Source organism: Lemur catta, chromosome 1, assembly GCF_020740605.2.
Source record: "Lemur catta isolate mLemCat1 chromosome 1, mLemCat1.pri, whole genome shotgun sequence".
NCBI classification, from domain to species: domain Eukaryota; kingdom Metazoa; phylum Chordata; class Mammalia; order Primates; family Lemuridae; genus Lemur; species Lemur catta.
Genome location: NC_059128.1, coordinates 29,509,435 through 29,526,787, shown reverse-complemented (window position 1 = coordinate 29,526,787; position 17,353 = coordinate 29,509,435). Strand labels below are relative to the sequence as shown.

Here is a 17,353-nt window from a genome sequence, read left to right as displayed (position 1 = left end):
GCTGGCCTCAAAACGACTGGGCTCAAGTGATCCTTCCACCTCAGCCTTCCAAAATGTTGAGATTACAGGTGTGAGCCACTACGCCCGGCCACTTGTTTCTAATTTTTCTTGATGACCCTCCAACAATGAGCTGTCTCCAAGGTGCTTCTCTGTGGATTCCAGGTCTCCAGCAGCATCTCTGCTGGGCCTGACATCCTGCCCCAAGGATTAATGTCATTCAATATTAGAGAGGAAGGGAGAGTTGGGATTCTCGTTCTTATTAGGGCTCTGGCCACTGTGACATCAGCTGGGGCAGGGGGTGTTGTGGGGTGGCAAGGGACAACATCTGTGAGACACCATCTGGACAACTTTTTAGAGTCATAGAGAACTTGTCCCATTATAAGGCACTGGTGGCCCATTTCAAACGCTAAGTCCTTCCTTCTTTGCTGGTTTCTCATAATTTCCCCTCCTCTTGTTCAGCTGAAAAAGATCTTTTAAGAAGAAAGGAAGTCCAAGCCGTCCTGGACTGTTTGGCTTCTGGGCTAAAATAAATGTTTGTAAATTATCATCACTGGGCATCTGTAGACATGTGCTCACTGCTTCCCTGGTCTACTCTGTCTCCTAACCCGCTGCTTCCCTGGTCTACTCTGTCTCCTAACCCGCTTCCCCAGAGTCCGGGGTACATTCACCCCAGACCGCCTAACTGCTAAGGCAGGATTTTGGCATTCCCAGCTGTGCTGCGCTGTCTGTATACTGTCTGCCCCCAGGGCCTCTGGCTGGCTGGCTCAGCTCTGGCAGCCTGTTCACCGCTCCGCGTTGTCATGGAGAAGGTTTTTGAAACATATTGTTGGATTTCGAGTGTATTTCTGCCACTTGGTAACAAGTGGGTTTGTAGAAAAGCCACAGTGAGAGGAGAGAAAGGGCTCTTGGAGGACAGAACTGGTGCCAGGGACGGGGGAGCTTGGACAGCGCTGTGGCGGAGGGACGGGGAGCCTGCCCCGCGGTTTGCTGTTTGGGATTCTGGGCAGGCAGCAGTGTGCCGATTGCCTGGGTTTCTGCAGGACTCCTGGGAGCTCACATCAGACAGAAGGGCACAGCCTCTGCAGGAGAGTCTGCAGATTCTGGGGAAATGAACTGCTGTGCAGCCCAGTTTGTGGGAAGAGACCAAGGGGGCTCTTGGCCATTTAGATGCACTGATGTAAATTTATGGTTAGTGCAGGCAGAAAAGCCACCCTTTGCTCATGCACACCAGCAGGCTGCCCTTGAACTTTCTGTGCCAGCCCCTCATGGGACCTGGATCCCCCAGTCATCTGGGCACCCAAATTCCAGCAGGGACTTCAGACAGCCCATTTAGGGCACCTGCCACCCCCCTGTCTGCTGCTTTGTAGGTCAAAAACAGTTGAATATTGACAATTTCATAGCGTTCAAGCTAACTGAAAGCTTCAAGGCGATTTGGCAACTTTCATCAGGTTTAGATAAGAACTTTAAAGAAGACCGGCAGTAGATTTTCTCTTCCCTGATAAATACAACCTATTACCTTCTAAATCATTCTAAATTCCGGCCAGGGGAGGGGCCTTGTTCATATCATTCAAATGAACAAATGGTACCTGATTTCCCTTCAAGCTCTAAAATATCATGATCTGCCCAGGCAGCTGCCGAAGATGGCAGAGGGGCAGGTCCTGGCGCTTGGTGGCCAAAGCCATCTCCTGGGCTGCCTGGCAGCCATCGTGGTCAAGCAGGTACTGCTGGGCCAGAAGGTGATGGTTGTGTGCTATGAGGGCATCGACATTTCTAGCAATTTCTATAGTAACAAGCTAAAGTACCAGGCCTTCTTCTGCAAGGGGATGGACACCAACCCTGCCCTATGCCCCTACCATTTCCAGGCCCCCAGACGCATCTTTTGGTGGCCTGTGCATGAGAGGCAGGCTGTCCCCCAGGACCAAGGGAGGCCAGGCTGCCCTGGACCACCTCAGGTGTTTGATGGGATCCCACTGTCCTATGACAAGAAAAAGTGGATAGTGGTTCTTGCTGCCCTCAGGGTTGTGTGTGTGAAGCCTACGAGAAAGTCTCTACCTGAGACGCCTGGTTCACGAGGTTGGTACCAGACAGTGACAGCCACCCTGGAGAAGAGGAGGGAGAAGTCCAAGATCACTAGAAGAAAAAACAACTCATAAGGCTACAGAAAGCAGCCTCAAAGAATATGGAGAATAGGCTGGGTGCGGTGGCTCACGCCTGTAATCCTAGCACTCTGTGAGGCCGAGGCGGGAGGATCGCTTGAGGTCAGGAGCTCGAGACTGGCTTGAGCAAGAGTGAGACCCCATCTCTACCAAAAATAGAAAAATTAGCTGGGCGTTGTGGTGGGTGCCTGTAGTCCTAGCTACTTGGGAGGCCAAAGCAGGAGGATCGCTTGAGCCCAGGAGTTTGAGGTTGCTGTGATGCCACAGCACTCCAGCCCGGGTGACAGAATGAGACTCTATCTCAAAAAAAAAAAAAAAAAAAAAAAAAGAATGTGGAGAAGAAAATTGACAAATACATAGAAGTCCTCTGGTCTGAGCCAAATAAAAACTATTTAATCCTGAAAAATTAAATAAATAAAACAAAATATCATAATCTGGTGGCCTAGGAAGTTGGAGCCAAGCCCCAAATGACACAAATTTGCCAGGAGGGAGAGTTGCCAAGGAACAAGGAGGTAGAGGAGGCAAGGAGAACCTACCAGTGGCAGTTTGCCACACATACAAACTGAGCTTGATTTAGATTTGCCTTCTAGGCTGGGCACAGTGGGTCATGACTGTAATCCTAGCTCTCTGGGAGGCCGAGGCAGGCGGGAGGATCCCTCAAGGTCAGGAGTTCGAGACCAGCCTGAGCAAGAGCGAGACCCCCATCTCTACTAAAAAATAGAAAGAAATTAGCCGGACAACTAAAAATATGTATTAAAAAAATTAGCCTGGCATGGTGGCGCATGCCTGTAGTTCCAGCTACTTGGGAAGCTGAGGCAGGAGGATCACTTGAGCCCAGGAGTCTGAGGTTGCCGTGAGCTAGGTTGATGCCACGGCACTCTAGCCAGGGCAACAGAGTGAGACTCCGCCTCAAAAAAAAAAACAAAAAAAACCACCATTGTTATTTAAAATTAAATTAAAAAAAAAAGATTTGTCTTCTAGAGCAATGCTTCTCAAACTTTAATGTGCAACATGAAGCACGTGGGAACATTGCCAAAGAAAGAAACATATTTGGATTCAGAAGGTCTAGGGTGGGGCTGAGCTCTTCATTTCTAACAAACTTTCAGGTGATGCCTATTGCCACTGGCCTGTGGACCGCACTCTGGAGTAGTAAGGTTCTAGAGCAGGGCTACCCAATAGAACTTTCTGTGATGACGGACATATTCTGTATCTGTGCTATCCAATTGGTGGCCACCAACCACATGTGGTTGCTGAACACTTGCTGGCTAGTAAGACTGAGGAGCTGAATTTTTAGTTTTATTATTAAATTTAACTAATTTAAATAGGCACATGTGGCTAGTGACTACTGATTTGGAAAGCACAGTTCTAGAGCAGTGGTTCTCAAACTTATGTGTACATCAAAATCACCGAAGAGCCTGTGAAAACACAGACTGATGGTCCCACCATGGAATATCTGATGCTGATCCTACCATGCCAGGGCCCACTCTTTGAGTACGTCTGCTCTAGAACATACACCATCCAAAATGTGGTGAGCTTTAGGGTCAGCACCAGAGTCCCTTATCTTGCCTCTGGGCAATGAGTCTCAGTTCACCCTTAGTGCCACCTGGTCCAAATGAGGTCTGAGCTTTCTCCCTGCAGACCTTACATGTGGGTGTAGTGAGCAGTGATTCAAATGGCTGGCATTGGGATGCTCCAGGAGGGCTCCTTTGTTATAAAATATCATTACCACTGATTCCCAAGAAGCAATAGAACATACTGGTTAAAAGCATGTGCTGTATGGCCAGATTGAGTCTAAACCAGCTCTGCTCAACACCAGCTGTTTACTATGGGCAAATTGCTTAAACTTGGTGCCTCAGTTTTATCATTTGTCAAATGGGAATAATAATAGTACCTACCTCATGGAGATCTTGTGCTTAAAACAGTCACCTGCACAGTGTAAGTGCTTAGTATGCATTAGCTATTAGCTGTCATTACTCTTGCAATCCCAGCATTAGCAAATTGTTCCCTTCTACTATCACTCTGCTTGCTTACCCTGCAGGCTCTCTTCAAACAAGCAGATGTTCCTGGGAGTTGCACTCTGCCTGCTCTACTATTTTGCTGAGGGCTCAGTAGGCCTCTGAGCTCTACTGGGGCCTCCCTCTAGGGTACCCAAGGGCAGAATAAAGGTGAACAAATGGGAGAGCTCCTGGCAGCTTGGCACACTCTTCGTCCTCACTTCCCCATGCACAGTGAGAGCCAGCACGGGCCAGCCTACCTGTTCAGCACCTCTGTGCATGGATGTGCATCCAGAGTGGAAAATGGATGTCCACAAACCCAGTGCTGAAGCTAACCTCCAAGCAGCTGTCTACAGGGCCAGGAAAGGAGATCGGGGACATTTGCTGAGGCTCCTCAGAGAAAGTCATTTGTTGAGGATGAAGAGATGCCAAGGCACATCCACCTTTCTCCTTCCTGCTCCAGCATCTGCTCCTACATTGAGCCTATCAGCACTCTCCCAGCTTGGTCTCCTGGACCCTCTTCCTCATTCCCATGTTGCCATAGCAGAGATGGCCACGTGGCCCAGAATTCTTGCCAGGTACCACCACATCCTGCAGTACCAGAGTCCCCCCAAAGCAGTTGTTCTCCTACAACCACTTCTACTTGGCTCTCCTAAAGATGCTATCATAGAATTTGGGTGGCACCAGGACAGAAGCATACCTTCTTTTGCCCAAGAAAGATATACAAATTTTAAAGCACTCAGTCATTTTAGTCATTATTTAGGAAGTCTTAAAATAAAATTCCCAAAATTATCATCAGATGTCAATTTTATTGCCAAACAAGGTAATTTGGTAAACAATCCCTTCTCCTCCCAAACCCCAGGAATACTGCATATTACCAGGGACACCGTTATTCCAGAGTCCCTTCCTTTGGAATGGCTGGAGGATTGCTACACAGCAAAGGATACAGGCAACCCCAAAAGGGCCACCATCCAAGATTGGTGTCCACCAGGACCACCTGGTTTAAGTGCAACCTAGCCCCATTTCTTCCTTTACCATCCTCCCAAGTTTAGAATAACAGTACCCACGAATTGAATACTATTTGCCAAGGACTGTGCTAACTGCTTCCCAAGCATTAACTGATATAACAACTCCCTACCAAGTAGGATCTAGTGTCTCCATCTTACAGCCGACAAGAGGGGCCTGTGGAAGAGTATGGAATAGTTTGCATAGGCCAAAACACTAGCTTCTTTGGCAAACTCTTTGCCTTGAATGTGTGGTAACCACATGGACTGGATTTTCAAAACTTTGTGGATGTCAGTCATTCTCTTACATCAAGATGTTCCTGAATGTCAACATTTTGGACTCTAACTCCATTTCCCAGTCAATCTCTCACCCTGAGAGAACACAATGGGAAGGACAAGTGCAGTGGCAGCATGAGAATCCTTTGTCACCATGAAGCTCAGTGATAGATTTGGGAAACGTGGACACTACACTTACAGGTCAGAGCATTGGGGTTGGAGGCAGGTGAGAGCAATGGACCCCCACCAAGGGGCAGCTCATTTTCCCAGAGCTTGTCCTTCCCTGGAAGAACAAGATGCCTACAGGTTCCCTCCCTTTGCAAGAACACTGCGAGAACACTGATGCTGGGATCGGTAGGGGCACATGTGTGTTTGTGTCTCTGTGTGTGCATGCACACACGTGTGCTCAAACACAGTAGATACGGATCATCTTTCTGATAGTCCTATGAATTGTGCAAGTGTCTGACACATGAACACGCCATCAACACTGTACTAGTAGAGAGGAAGAAAGGCATGGACACTTCAGAATGGCAGCTAATTTAAAAATCACTTTAGGTTAGGTTTCTGTGCTCATGGGGGACATGACTGTATTTGATGAATTTGGAAGTAATAACACTGCAAATCATGATGTTATCAGTGTTCCTCAGAATGATACCCTCCCATATCCTACATCCTAACACCTGCTACTAACTCTACCTGCTGTCCCAGCCCTGACCTGCTGGGAACCAAAGCAGCACCGGGGTGAAGAGCTGGGGGATTGTTGAGGAGATGCACGGGGCTGGTAGAACTGCATGCAGGGAGAGTGCCAGGGCTCTGTGTAACAGAGCACGTGTGGCGATGGATGGGTGTTCTTGTCTAAAGACACACATAACCAAAGCATGTGCTCAGGTGTAATATTCGGGTGCTACACCAGACAGCCAAAGTCAAATGTGCCACAGATAAGGCCTAAAACAATATTTCTAGATCTGAGAGATTTCTGCCACTGGGTCTTTGAAAGTCACTTTCCAGGTTGTGCCAAGAAATGCCAAATTTCCTTATGTTCCTCTGCCAAATGTTTCTCTAGGGCACGCAGGGTGGAGATATAGTCACACAGTGGAGAAAAGGCAAGTCTACCTAGCGTAGTCTGTCTAGGGGCTCAATTACCAGGAAGGCTTAAGAAGTGGGATATTCTGGTTCACTAAACATTCTCATCAATTCAGTATTGACCAGATATCTCTTTTTGTTGGGGCTTTTAAACTGGAAATACTTCTGTAATGTTGACTTTCTTATCTCAGCAAGGACAGTTGAATGATGGAGCTGGTACTCTGGTGAATTAGGACTCTGTGCTGCCTGAGGCTCGGTTCTTTGGGTCCACGATCATTATTTAAGCTGCCTCTCTTAAAAGCATGACAGATAATGCCCTTGAACGTGATTAATCTCCCTCTCTTTTTTACTGTAATTTAAAACTGATTAAATGCATGACATGAATTTGACCTGATTAATCAAGGCTCCTTCAAGGGAAAGAGAGCAACAGTGACTAGATAATGACTGACTGGTGGACAGCTTGTCCCCAGGAAATGGAAAAGGTTTGAAGGTAGTTAAGCCCATCATGGAAACAAAGGTGTCTGCTCATGACATCGCAGTACACATGTTCCCTAGGGCCCAGTGATCAGAGAGATGATTTCCCCAGCACCAAGAGCTGTGCCTGGCACATAGGAGGCTCAAAGAATTTGTTGAATGACTGGAGTCCTCCCTACCTCGTCTATACACTTTTCCTCTGCACCATTTGTTTGTTCATCCATCCCTCTATCGCTCTCTCCATCCAGTATTTCTGTGAGATGTGAAAGCATGGGCTGTAGGGGATTCAATGGTAAACAAGATACAGCTGCTTACGTAGAGTCATCTCTGTTTCAATGGACTTTTTGAAGGAGAAGAAATGGTAAGTGGTGGACTTTAAAGAATGGCTTGAACACATATATATCTTCATATATATCTCATATATCTTCACTATGCCACACTTTTCACCTTTGGCAAATCCTGGTTACTGCCCCCACTGCAGACTCACAGTCTGTGTGCTTTCAAAAGGAAACCTCCATCTTCCTGTCCAAATATGGTGTAGGCATTGGTCACTGTCTGAGCAGGACACTGGACTAAGCTTCACCGATGATTTTGTTTGAAATGGTTTTGTCCTGCTTGTTTCCTTGGTAGTGAACCCAACTACAGCTTCTTCCAACTCTTCCCATCTCTCCTTGCCTCACTTCACATCCTCTCTTTTCTGAACAAGGGGATATCCCAAGAGGGCAGATGGGAAGATCTATCCCCACTTCAAGGCTGCAATTCCCTGGATGGCAGGAAAACTTCCAGCATGGTGCTCTCAGGCAAATTCTGAGCATTTGTTAGAATGTCATTTAGGGACAGTTCTGCCCAGCAGAATATGCATCAGGAGCCATTCTCCACCCACCATCCCTGTTCCCCCTCCAATGTTCTCTTTCTGCACTTCAGAATAAGAAACAACTCTCCTCTCTGGCATTGCTTCAAAGGAAAGAATATAAATAAAGGGTCCAACAGAGATTCTGGAAATTGCTCCTCCTCAGGAAGCAACATGGACACTTATTCTAAAATATAGAGGTGGGTTTATATTCTAGTGGGTGATCTGGAATTTGGAGGAGCTATTCTTTACTGTCACTAGGTTTGGCTTCTGTTTCTGTTTAATTCTACTTGGCTACATTCGTTTCTATTCTTTTAAGAATCTACAAGTTTTTGCCTTTACATGGTACTTCCACGTACAAACCTCTAATTCGGTGACATTCAGGCCCAGGCCTTTGCATCACATGTGACACTATAACATGCAATGTGCTTTTCAAGACTACTCTTTTCTGCACCAGGTCATGATAGTACATCACACTCTCTGGCCATAGTACGGTCACATGGTCCTTCCTGTTTATAGCACCTGCAGTTCCAGAGTGATAGAACTGGGAACACCACTTGGATTCTGATTCTTCCTCACAGTGCTTGTATGAAAGGGAGGGCAGAAATCATGATCCCCGTTCTATAGGAGGGGAAACCAAGGCACAGAGAGGTGATCTATCTAAAGTCACTCAGTAAGTCAGAAAAAAAAACTGAGTAAAGGTCAGGTAAGATCACCTATTTACCTTTCAGTGCCTTGTTCAAAAAATCAGATTGTCTCCTCAAACGAATGCACATACTTTGGAAGTAAGTGGTTTTAGGGTAGAAATTTCTATGATGGTTTCAAAAGCCCTTTACCAACTTAGGAACTACAAGGTAAGAACCAGAATCACATTATCCTTTCAGTTAAATGTTCGTGACTCACAGACAATACCAATTATTACAACTCACTGACAACCGTTATCAACAAGAAGAAAATTTGAGGGAAAAATTCACTCATTCAAGAAATAAACCTTGGTACACAACTACTTTTCTGGTTTCACAACATCTTAAGCATAACACCTAAGGACTGCATCCTTCTACACAATACTCCTTTTATACTTGCTGGCATGTGATGGGTTAGGGGTGAAGGGTCGATGAAGTTAAGTGTGTGTGTGTGTGTGTGTGTGTGTGTGTGTAAAATAACCAGCCTTTTTTAGAGACAATTCTGCCCAGTAGAATATACATGAAATATGTCTAATGTAGTAGTTCTCTACCCTGATTCCTTTTCGGGTTTTTTTTTGGTAACTTTTAATTTACTGATCCTGATTCAATGTAAAAGTGATGTTTTGCTTCCCACCTTCCCTGATGAAGGCAGAGTCAATGGGTGGATACAGCAGGCAGGCGACCAACTTTAGCTTCACGGGAGGGAAGCACTCTTAAGGGTTAAAATTGCCTGATGACAACTGAACTCGACCTTTTGGACTGGGGAATGGCTTGGTATTATGAGTATTTCCCCCCAGAGGCTAAATGACCATCTGTCCTTGATGCACTGCCTCTTCCAATGCCAGGAATCCATATTCCCAGAAACAAACTAGGCTAACAGCAGTCTGCCTGCCTCCCAGCTCCAGGTTAAGAAAGGCACAAAGAAGACCAACAAATAATACTGAAGCGGTGCTTTGGATCCAGAACTTGAGGTACCAGGAGAGGAGTACTGATGGGAAAGGTGAGGCATGGAGAAACCAATTAAATACTTTCAATCACAGGTGAGAGGATACCAGGAAATTTAAGGGGAGACTCTCTTTTTCCTGGGGGTGGGGGAAGGAGATATACTGCCAACAATAGCGAGCACAACTCTCAACAAAGAGGCAATTCCAGCTCTCCAGCCACCACAGTGAAGCAGCCAAGGATACCCTAATTGTCCTCAGAGCAGTTGAGATGATTCCTTCACAGAGGGAATCCTACACTCCAAACTCTCTGGGGCCCACCCTCGAGACTGCATCCAAGGCTGGAGATTTAGGCAGGAATGGCCTGGGCAGGCACATAAGGTAGCGCTGCTTCTTAAGGCATGGTTGCTGTCTTCGTGGAGTGGGCCCCACTCTGGGAGGCGGCATCAGGCACCGCCTCCTCTGAAACCACCCTGCAAGGAAGCTTAATTAGGTGGAACACTGCTGCTGAAGGAACTGCCTCCTACAGGGGCTGGAGGCTTCCATTAAAGCTAAACAGCATCACCAAACCAAGCGAGTTCCTGTGACACTTGGTAGAATAAGGAGCAAGGGGGGGAAAAGACACAAATTGAACATTATCCGCAGATGATTGTCTAACTAGAAAACCTGGGGGATTCAATTGAAAATCTACCAGAACTAAGATGAGAATTTGCTCAGGTGGCCGATTAAGAGTCAAATATACACAAATCAATAGCTTCTGGGGTCACTTGGGAAGTGACACTTTGGAAGAGCTGCGCTTTTCTGGGAGGCCTCCATGTTTTGTGCGGCTTGGCATATTTGCAAGATGGCGGGGGGGGGCAGAGAGTAGTCTCAGACACCAGTGCAAGGAAGGTGCTTGGGGCCACTGCTGCAGAAGGGGTGGGGGCAACCACTTCCGCGCTGTCTCCTAGGGGACCCTCTCCCCAGCCTCGACCAGCCCCCTTCCCCCAGCTCCTCTCTATTCCAGCCCAAGAAACACATAGGGAAGTTTGGCAAGGGCCGGCACAGGAGCCACCACGGGTGAATGTGGGCAAAGATTGTGCTATGTCATCTCCAAACGAAGTTAAGTTTTTAAAAACAAAGGGGGCCTGCGGACAGGTCCCACATGTCCATCCTCTCGTTGCCTCATTGGTCAGAAGCCTGGAAAGGGTACGGTGCTGTGCTCCAAGTGGGACTCCCACAGATGGTCAAAGTGGCCAAGGGAGGCCCCACAGGGCTGTGAGTGCCAATTTGGCAGGCAAAGAGCTGCAGTCATTTGCGGTCCAGGCTGGCGTGTAGCTGGGCCTCCCGCACCATGCGGTCGAAGGAGCGCGTGTTGGTCTCCTCGCGCACCTTTTCGCGCACGTGGAAGGAGGCCCGGGCTGTGGAGCGGGCGCTCTCAAGCGCGCTGCGCCGTTCCCGCGACAGCTGCTCGCTGCGCTCCAGCTTGCGCCCGATTGCCTGGAGCAGCTCTCGCCGGCGGCAATCTTCGTCCCTCTCCACCTTCTCCTTGTTGGCGCGCTGGGCCCGCTCCTTCTCCAGCCGGCTCTGGCCCACGCGCCGCGCCTTCTGCTGCACTGCCTCCTCGGCCACCTGCGCCGCGTGCTGCAGCCGTCGCTCCCCTGCCCGGGCCAGCGCCTCCAGGTGCGCCTGATGCTCCCGCTCTTTGCGCTCGGCTGCCTCCTTGGCCCGCCGCCCCTGCAGCTCCTCTCGCCGGGCCCGCTCCCGTAGCTCCCGGGTGCGCTGTTCCACCAGATGCTCATAGTTCTCCTGCGCGCGGCCCAAGCTGGCTTCCAGGGAGCTCCGCAGGCCCTCTCGCTCCTGCTGCTGCTGCCGGGCCCGGCCCTGAATCAGAGCCTCGTGGCGCGCCCGTTCGGCCCGGCTCAGCTCCCGCTTCTCCTTCTGCACTTGGCCCTCCTGCCGCAGCTTGGCGCGCGCCGCGCGCTGGGCGCGCTCCCTGCGGACCTGTTCGGCTCGCTCGCGCCCTTCCTGCAGGCCTTCCTCCCGCTGCTTCAGGTTCTGCTCCTGCTGCTGCTTGCGCAGCCGGTCCTCCTGGGCCGCGCGCTCCGCCTTCTCCCGCCGCAGCAGGCCCTGGCGCTCCGTCAGCTCCCGCCGCCGCTCCTCGCTGCGCTCGTACTGCCGCTGCCGCCGCCGCGCCACCTCGCGTTCCTCACGGCCGCGGCGGCCCCGCCGCTCCTCCACCTGCGCAGCCCAGGCTCGGCGGCCCTGCTCCAGGGCGCGCTGCTTCTCGCGCTCCTCGCGCTCCCGCCGCTGCTCGGCGCGCACACGCTGCTGCTCCCACTGGCCGTGGGCCGCGGCGCGCTGCTCCAGCAACAGGCGCTCCTCCTGGTGCCGCGCCAACATGAGCGCCGCGATCTTCCGGTCGCGCTCCGGCACCCCGCGGAGGCCCCGCTCCGCACGCACTTGGCGCACGATGCGCTCCACGTGCTGGGCAGTCTGCGGCGAGTGGCTCAGGTCACCGAGGCTGAAGCTTCGGCCTGTGATCGGAACCAGGGCCAGGGCAGATGGGCGGCCCAGAGGGTTGATGGCAGAGGACGCCGACCCCGCCGGACAGCTGTTCCTGGCCGAAGCCCGCGGCGGCCAGCGAAGCTCCCGCAAGCTCTCCCCGCTGTAGGACGATGACGACGCGCCCGACTCAGAGCTGACCGCACCCTCCCGCCGGCGAGACAGCGAGTCCAGTGAGTGGCTCTTCCTGCCTGTCCGAGAACCCGCTGGCGGAGGTTGGGTCCGGGCCGGGGAGGGACTGGAGGATGCCTTGCGGGCCGCACGCGGTGCGGGCGAGGCCGGGAGGCTGGCGCTGCTGCAGCTGCTGCTGCTGCCCGCGCTTGGAGCCGAGACCGCGGCGGCCGCGTGGCCCAACGGTGTAAAAAGGCGCCGCTTCTCCTCACGCACGATGCGCTCGCGCTCGGCCCGGCACTGCTGCAGCTTGGAGCGCCGCTCCGCCTCGTATGCCTCGTACAGGCCAGTGGCCACCCGCATGGAGCGGCCTGGGGCCTCGCGCACCAGGTCGGCCAGGGCCCGTGGCAGCAGCTCCACCGGCTTGACGGCACAGCGGGCGCAGGCCTCCAGCGAGCGGGGACTGGTCAGCACGTAGCGGCTGCCCTCCGCCTCCGGGCAGTCGAAGTTGAAAAGGTCGAGGTGCAGCAGTGGGGACTGCTCCCGCCGCCCGCCTTCTGCTGCACATGGCACTTCAGCCTTGCGGGGTACCGCCGCGGAGGCCGAGGCCGAGGCCGAGGCTGCTGCGGGCTGCTGGGCGCCCTGGGCGTCAGGGGGCACGGACGCTGCGGCCCCGTCCTCTCCCGAGCCAGCCGGCTCGGCTCCCGCCTTCTCCTCTTCAGGCACCGGGTCCACCATGGCTGAGCCCCGTCCTTTGTTGGGATCTCTGCGGATGACAAGGCGGGACATCAAGGAATACATTTCAGAGCTGTTCCCCCCTCCTCACCCGTATTCACCCCTCCCAACTTAATCCGCTTTCGGATTAGGCTCGGAAGCCTGGTGGAACGTAAATCATAAAACCGATGCCGGAAGACCCAGGCTGGGAGCCGGGCAGGGTGGGGGCGGGGCGGGCCCTCGAGCTCAGAGAGCAGCCTTAATCTCCCTGAGCCCCGAATGCAGAGCGCAGGCCTGTGGCGAGGCTCCTCTGGGCGCCTGGCCCGCTAGATGCATCCTCTGCCTGCTGCAAGTTAAAATGAAAAGATCGAGGTGCAGGCAGCAGCCAGCGAGGGAGGCGCTGGAGGATTCCCGGGAGGATTAGCGTATTTGTTTGTAGCTTAGGCGGGCTGCTGGGATGCAGCTTTGCAGGAACAAAAAAGGAAGAGGCCTGTTCATCCCAAAGTGCATTTCTGAGAGGACCCCATTTGCTTAGGGGAGAAGTTTATGGTTGATTTCCCACTGCCAAAGGAGACCCGGGCGCGGGGACCACGGGTGATGGAAGGACTGAGAGAAATCCCCAAAGGCCTTTCTGGAAGGGGTGATCAATTCTTGTCCCTGCTTTAGCCAGGGCTTGCTAGGGGCTCTGCCCGCCTCCTTCGCCCCTACTCCCCACCCCTCCACTGGGTGTTCGCGGGGGACTGAGAAGGCGCCTGGATCCTCCCAGATGCGCCCAACCTCCTCCAAGTCTGAATGTGCTAACGGTACCATCCACCCCAGTCTGATTCAGATGCCCAACCTCAGGTGCCCTCCGAGTTCCTCCACCGCATCCCAGTGGGGTGGGCTTCTAGAGCGCAGCGATCCCGGTCGCGCCAGTGCCCGCAGCTCCCCTGTCCAAGACCGGTTCGCTTACCCCACGTCCTGGGCTCCGGCCCCGCGCCAGGGGCTTTTGTTCGCAGCTCGCTGCGGTCCCCTACGCTGCTTCAGTCTCCGCGCCGGCGGGGTCGGGTTACTGCCGGCTGCAGCCGCGAAAGGAGCTCCAGCTGCCGCCGCCGGGATCTCTCCATGGGGTCCGCGAGCGGGGAGCACACACCCCAGACGCGACTTACATGCAGGAGGGGGAGTGCGACAAAGTCCCCCTAAAATAACGCGGCTCTGCTCCCTTCCCTCACACTGATTCTGTAAAAAGGAAGCCGGGTTCCATCGCTGCAGCATCCATCTCCACCTCTACACCGCGAAGGTACCGCAGGTCTCAGACTGCCCTCGGCGCCTCCTGGTGGACAGTCCGGGGTGTTGGTTGGTTTGCTTAGAGGACGGAGAAATGTTTAAAAAAATATACATATATATATAATAATTATGTATATTATACTGCACACACATATATATAGATATAGATATAAATAGATACATCACCAGGAAACCCTAGTTTTTCAGCACCCCAACTGGGTAGAATGAAGGAATCGCTCAGCTTGTTTTTCAAGGGAACCCTGAGGAGCAAACAAACTTGATAGCACATAACTGGGTAGAAATATGGTGCCTGATGCAAACTATAATTATTTTTTTAAAGAAAAACTAAGAACACTCATACGGGTTTGAGGCAGGCAGAACGTGTGTGACTGGTGTTTAATGCAACATGTTATGACTCTGGTTTCAGATAATAAAAATTATAACCAGTTAGTGCCATTCAGTGAGAGCTATTTTTGAGACATCTCCTCCCCACCTCTTTGCATTTTGAGTGGTAGTGGCCACAGGAGGCAGATGGGAGGAATACGGGAGCCTGGGGGCTTCGGAGGTGGGTGGGACATAACATTAGAGAGCACAGTGAGCTATGTGTTAAATAACCTTGACATCATCAGGTAGGCTGTAGGAGAAAGTAAAGGGCTTCAACCAGGGAAGTGACATTATTTGCTTTATATTTTAGGAACATAACTCTGGTGACAATGGGGTGAAGGCTTTACAAGGGCCAAGAGGAGACAGAAAGCCCAGTTAGTTGGACACTGCAGTCAGCCCAAACAGGAAGGATTGGGACAAGTGCAGGAACAAAAGTAGGAGGAATGGGCCTGGTGGAGAGTGGGTATGGATTCTGGAAACAGAGAGTTAAAGAAGCAATACTCAAAGGGTGACTGCCTGAAGCAATGGCTTAAGGGGGGAGGCGCATATACCACAAGCAGAGTGGATCAAGAGGGAGGATTAGCTGGAGTGGAGGGCCAGGGAAGGACAGATTCCTTTTTAAACTATTTGAGTTTGAGGTGGAGCTGCTCAGCAGGTGGCCAATAAGTTGTGTCAGAGGTCTGGACTGGAGCTAGAACTAGGGCGTCATCACCATATACACAGTTCGTAAAACCAACAGTGTGAGCCAGCGAGCTCAGGGAGGGCAGGTGGAGAGAGGAGAGAGGTTGGCGGGGCATTGATGGGGCTGCCAAGGGAAAAGGAGTCCACGAAGGGGACCAGTAAATATAGACAGCAAAGTGTGGTCTGTGTAAGCTAACAGTGGGGCACTTCAGGGAAATGTGCCCTAGTGTTAAATGGCTGCAGAAGGATTTCACCTGGAGTCAAATACCCACTGAAACTGGCGGCTGTCTGTCTTTGGTGACATTGGCAAAAAATGGCTCAGTATTGTACTGAGGCAGATGCCAAAGTGCAGGATGGTGTGGTGCAATGGGAGGTGAGAAAGTGAGAATTACTGGTTCTCTTGACATTTGGGTGGTAGTGTTAAGAATTATAAGGCTGTGCACAGTGGCTCATGCCTGTAATCCTAGCACTCTGGGAGGCCAAGGCAGGAGGACTGCTTGAGCTCAGGAGTTTGAGACCAGCCTGAGCAAGAGCAAGACTCTGTCTCTACTAACAATAGAAAAATTAGCTGGGCATAGTGGAACAGGCCTGTAGTCCCAGCTTCTCAGGAGGCTGAGGCAGGAGGATCGCCTGAGTCCGAGAATTTGAGGTTTCAGTGAACTATGATGGCACCACTGCGCTCTGTCTCAAAACAAACAAATAAACAAACAAACACAAAAGAATTGTGAAGGGCTTGGAATTTTACCCTACTTACATGCTGACAAGTTAACCTGCCACATAGATGCTGGCAGAAGACAGGAGACTCCAGGGTCAGAAACAAAGGACTTTGTGTTACTCATGGCCCAGAAGGCAGCATGAAGTCATGTTTTTTGTTGACTCCCCTTGCTCTGTAAGTCCCATGGGCCATGAAGAGGTAGGCCCAGGTAGATACTGCACATCCAGTGGGTTTATGTCACAGCTGGGTGACCTCAAACTCAGTAAACCCTAATCTTTTAAAGGGGGCTATGAGCAAACCTGCTCAACATTTGCCCTGAGGGAGGCATTACCTTTATTATCCTGGACAACAAATAAATCTTTCCTCTGCCATCCTTGAAAAATAGTCCAGAACAAAAGCCTTTGCAAGATATCCAGAAATGCCATCAAGAATTGCTCTCAATAGAGAAAAGGAGCAATTGATCACTTGGCTAGTAAGAGGTGAGGCTGGGATTTGGACCTGGCTCTGTCTGATCCTAGTGTGAATCCCATGCATTGTATTTCCACACCAAGCTGAGCATCTGGGAAGATGTGGGTTTGGATGGAGACAAGTTGGGTGGACAACTCAATCTCTCCAAACCTCGTTTTCCCCTTGTTTACATAGAATCTCATTAAAGTGCCTCCCTCAAAGTAATTGTGCCTGTCAAAGAACTATGTGAGTGTTACCTTTGTCCTGTAGTTTTCACATTTGTTAAACAGCGTTGTTGTCAGAACTAGAAAGACTATATGAAAAGTACCTAAACCAACACACTGTCAATAAACAGTGATCAAATAGTTAGCATTTATTTTAATAAACCTTCTCTTATAGACTTGATCAGAATCAACATCTGTAGTATTTGCAAGTTCTTAAGGGGAAGCCCAGCAAATGTTATACCCTTGATTAAGAAATGACTCTTCATCTGGGAAGGTCATGGGAGAAGAGGGCTTGGTCAGGGGCCCTTGCAATAGGACACTGACCTAGCTAGCCACTTCAGCAGAACTGGCCTGGCAATCAATGGGGTACCATTGAACAGTCAGCTATCTCTCCCTTCTCATCTTTAAGTGCCTTGGACATTTCAGGAGATGGATTTCACTTCAGGTTGGAAGCCCTAGCCTGCCAAAGTTAAGAAAGCAGCCCAGTTTGGGAACACCACCTGCCCCTCAAGAATGGGATAGCAGATATGATGGTGAGAAATGTGGGCTTAAGAGTCAGACAGACTGATAGTTCAAATTCCAGCTCTGCCAGGCTGTGTGATTTCAGGCAAGTTTCTTAACCCCTCTGAGCCTCAACTTCCAGTCTTTAAAAGAGGAAAGCACAATACGGACTGTTATTTTATTTTATTTTATTTTTGCCTTGTACAGACCCTTAGAGATGGTAATAATTTATTAAGTATACTGTTAGATAGTTTAATATGATAGCTCACTAATGTAGACAAAACCCCCTACAATGTAGACATTAT

General features: G+C 50.8%; 1 protein-coding gene and 1 pseudogene across 1 annotated transcript; one reads left to right on the top strand and one right to left on the bottom strand.

Annotated features, from left to right (window-relative positions):
- The first annotated feature begins 1,640 nt into the window (after window positions 1–1,640).
- On the top strand, window positions 1,641–2,153 carry LOC123643782 (annotated as a pseudogene).
- An 8,598-nt stretch (window positions 2,154–10,751) lies between these two features.
- CCDC177 (coiled-coil domain containing 177) lies at window positions 10,752–14,121 on the bottom strand. Its single transcript, XM_045554805.1, has 2 exons — window positions 13,783–14,121; window positions 10,752–12,882 (listed from the first exon to the last, which is right to left on the bottom strand). Exons 1-2 carry the CDS (start codon window positions 14,082–14,084, stop codon window positions 10,752–10,754), a joined length of 2,433 nt encoding a protein of 810 aa, XP_045410761.1. The 5' UTR covers window positions 14,085–14,121.
- Between the last annotated feature and the right edge of the window lie 3,232 nt (window positions 14,122–17,353).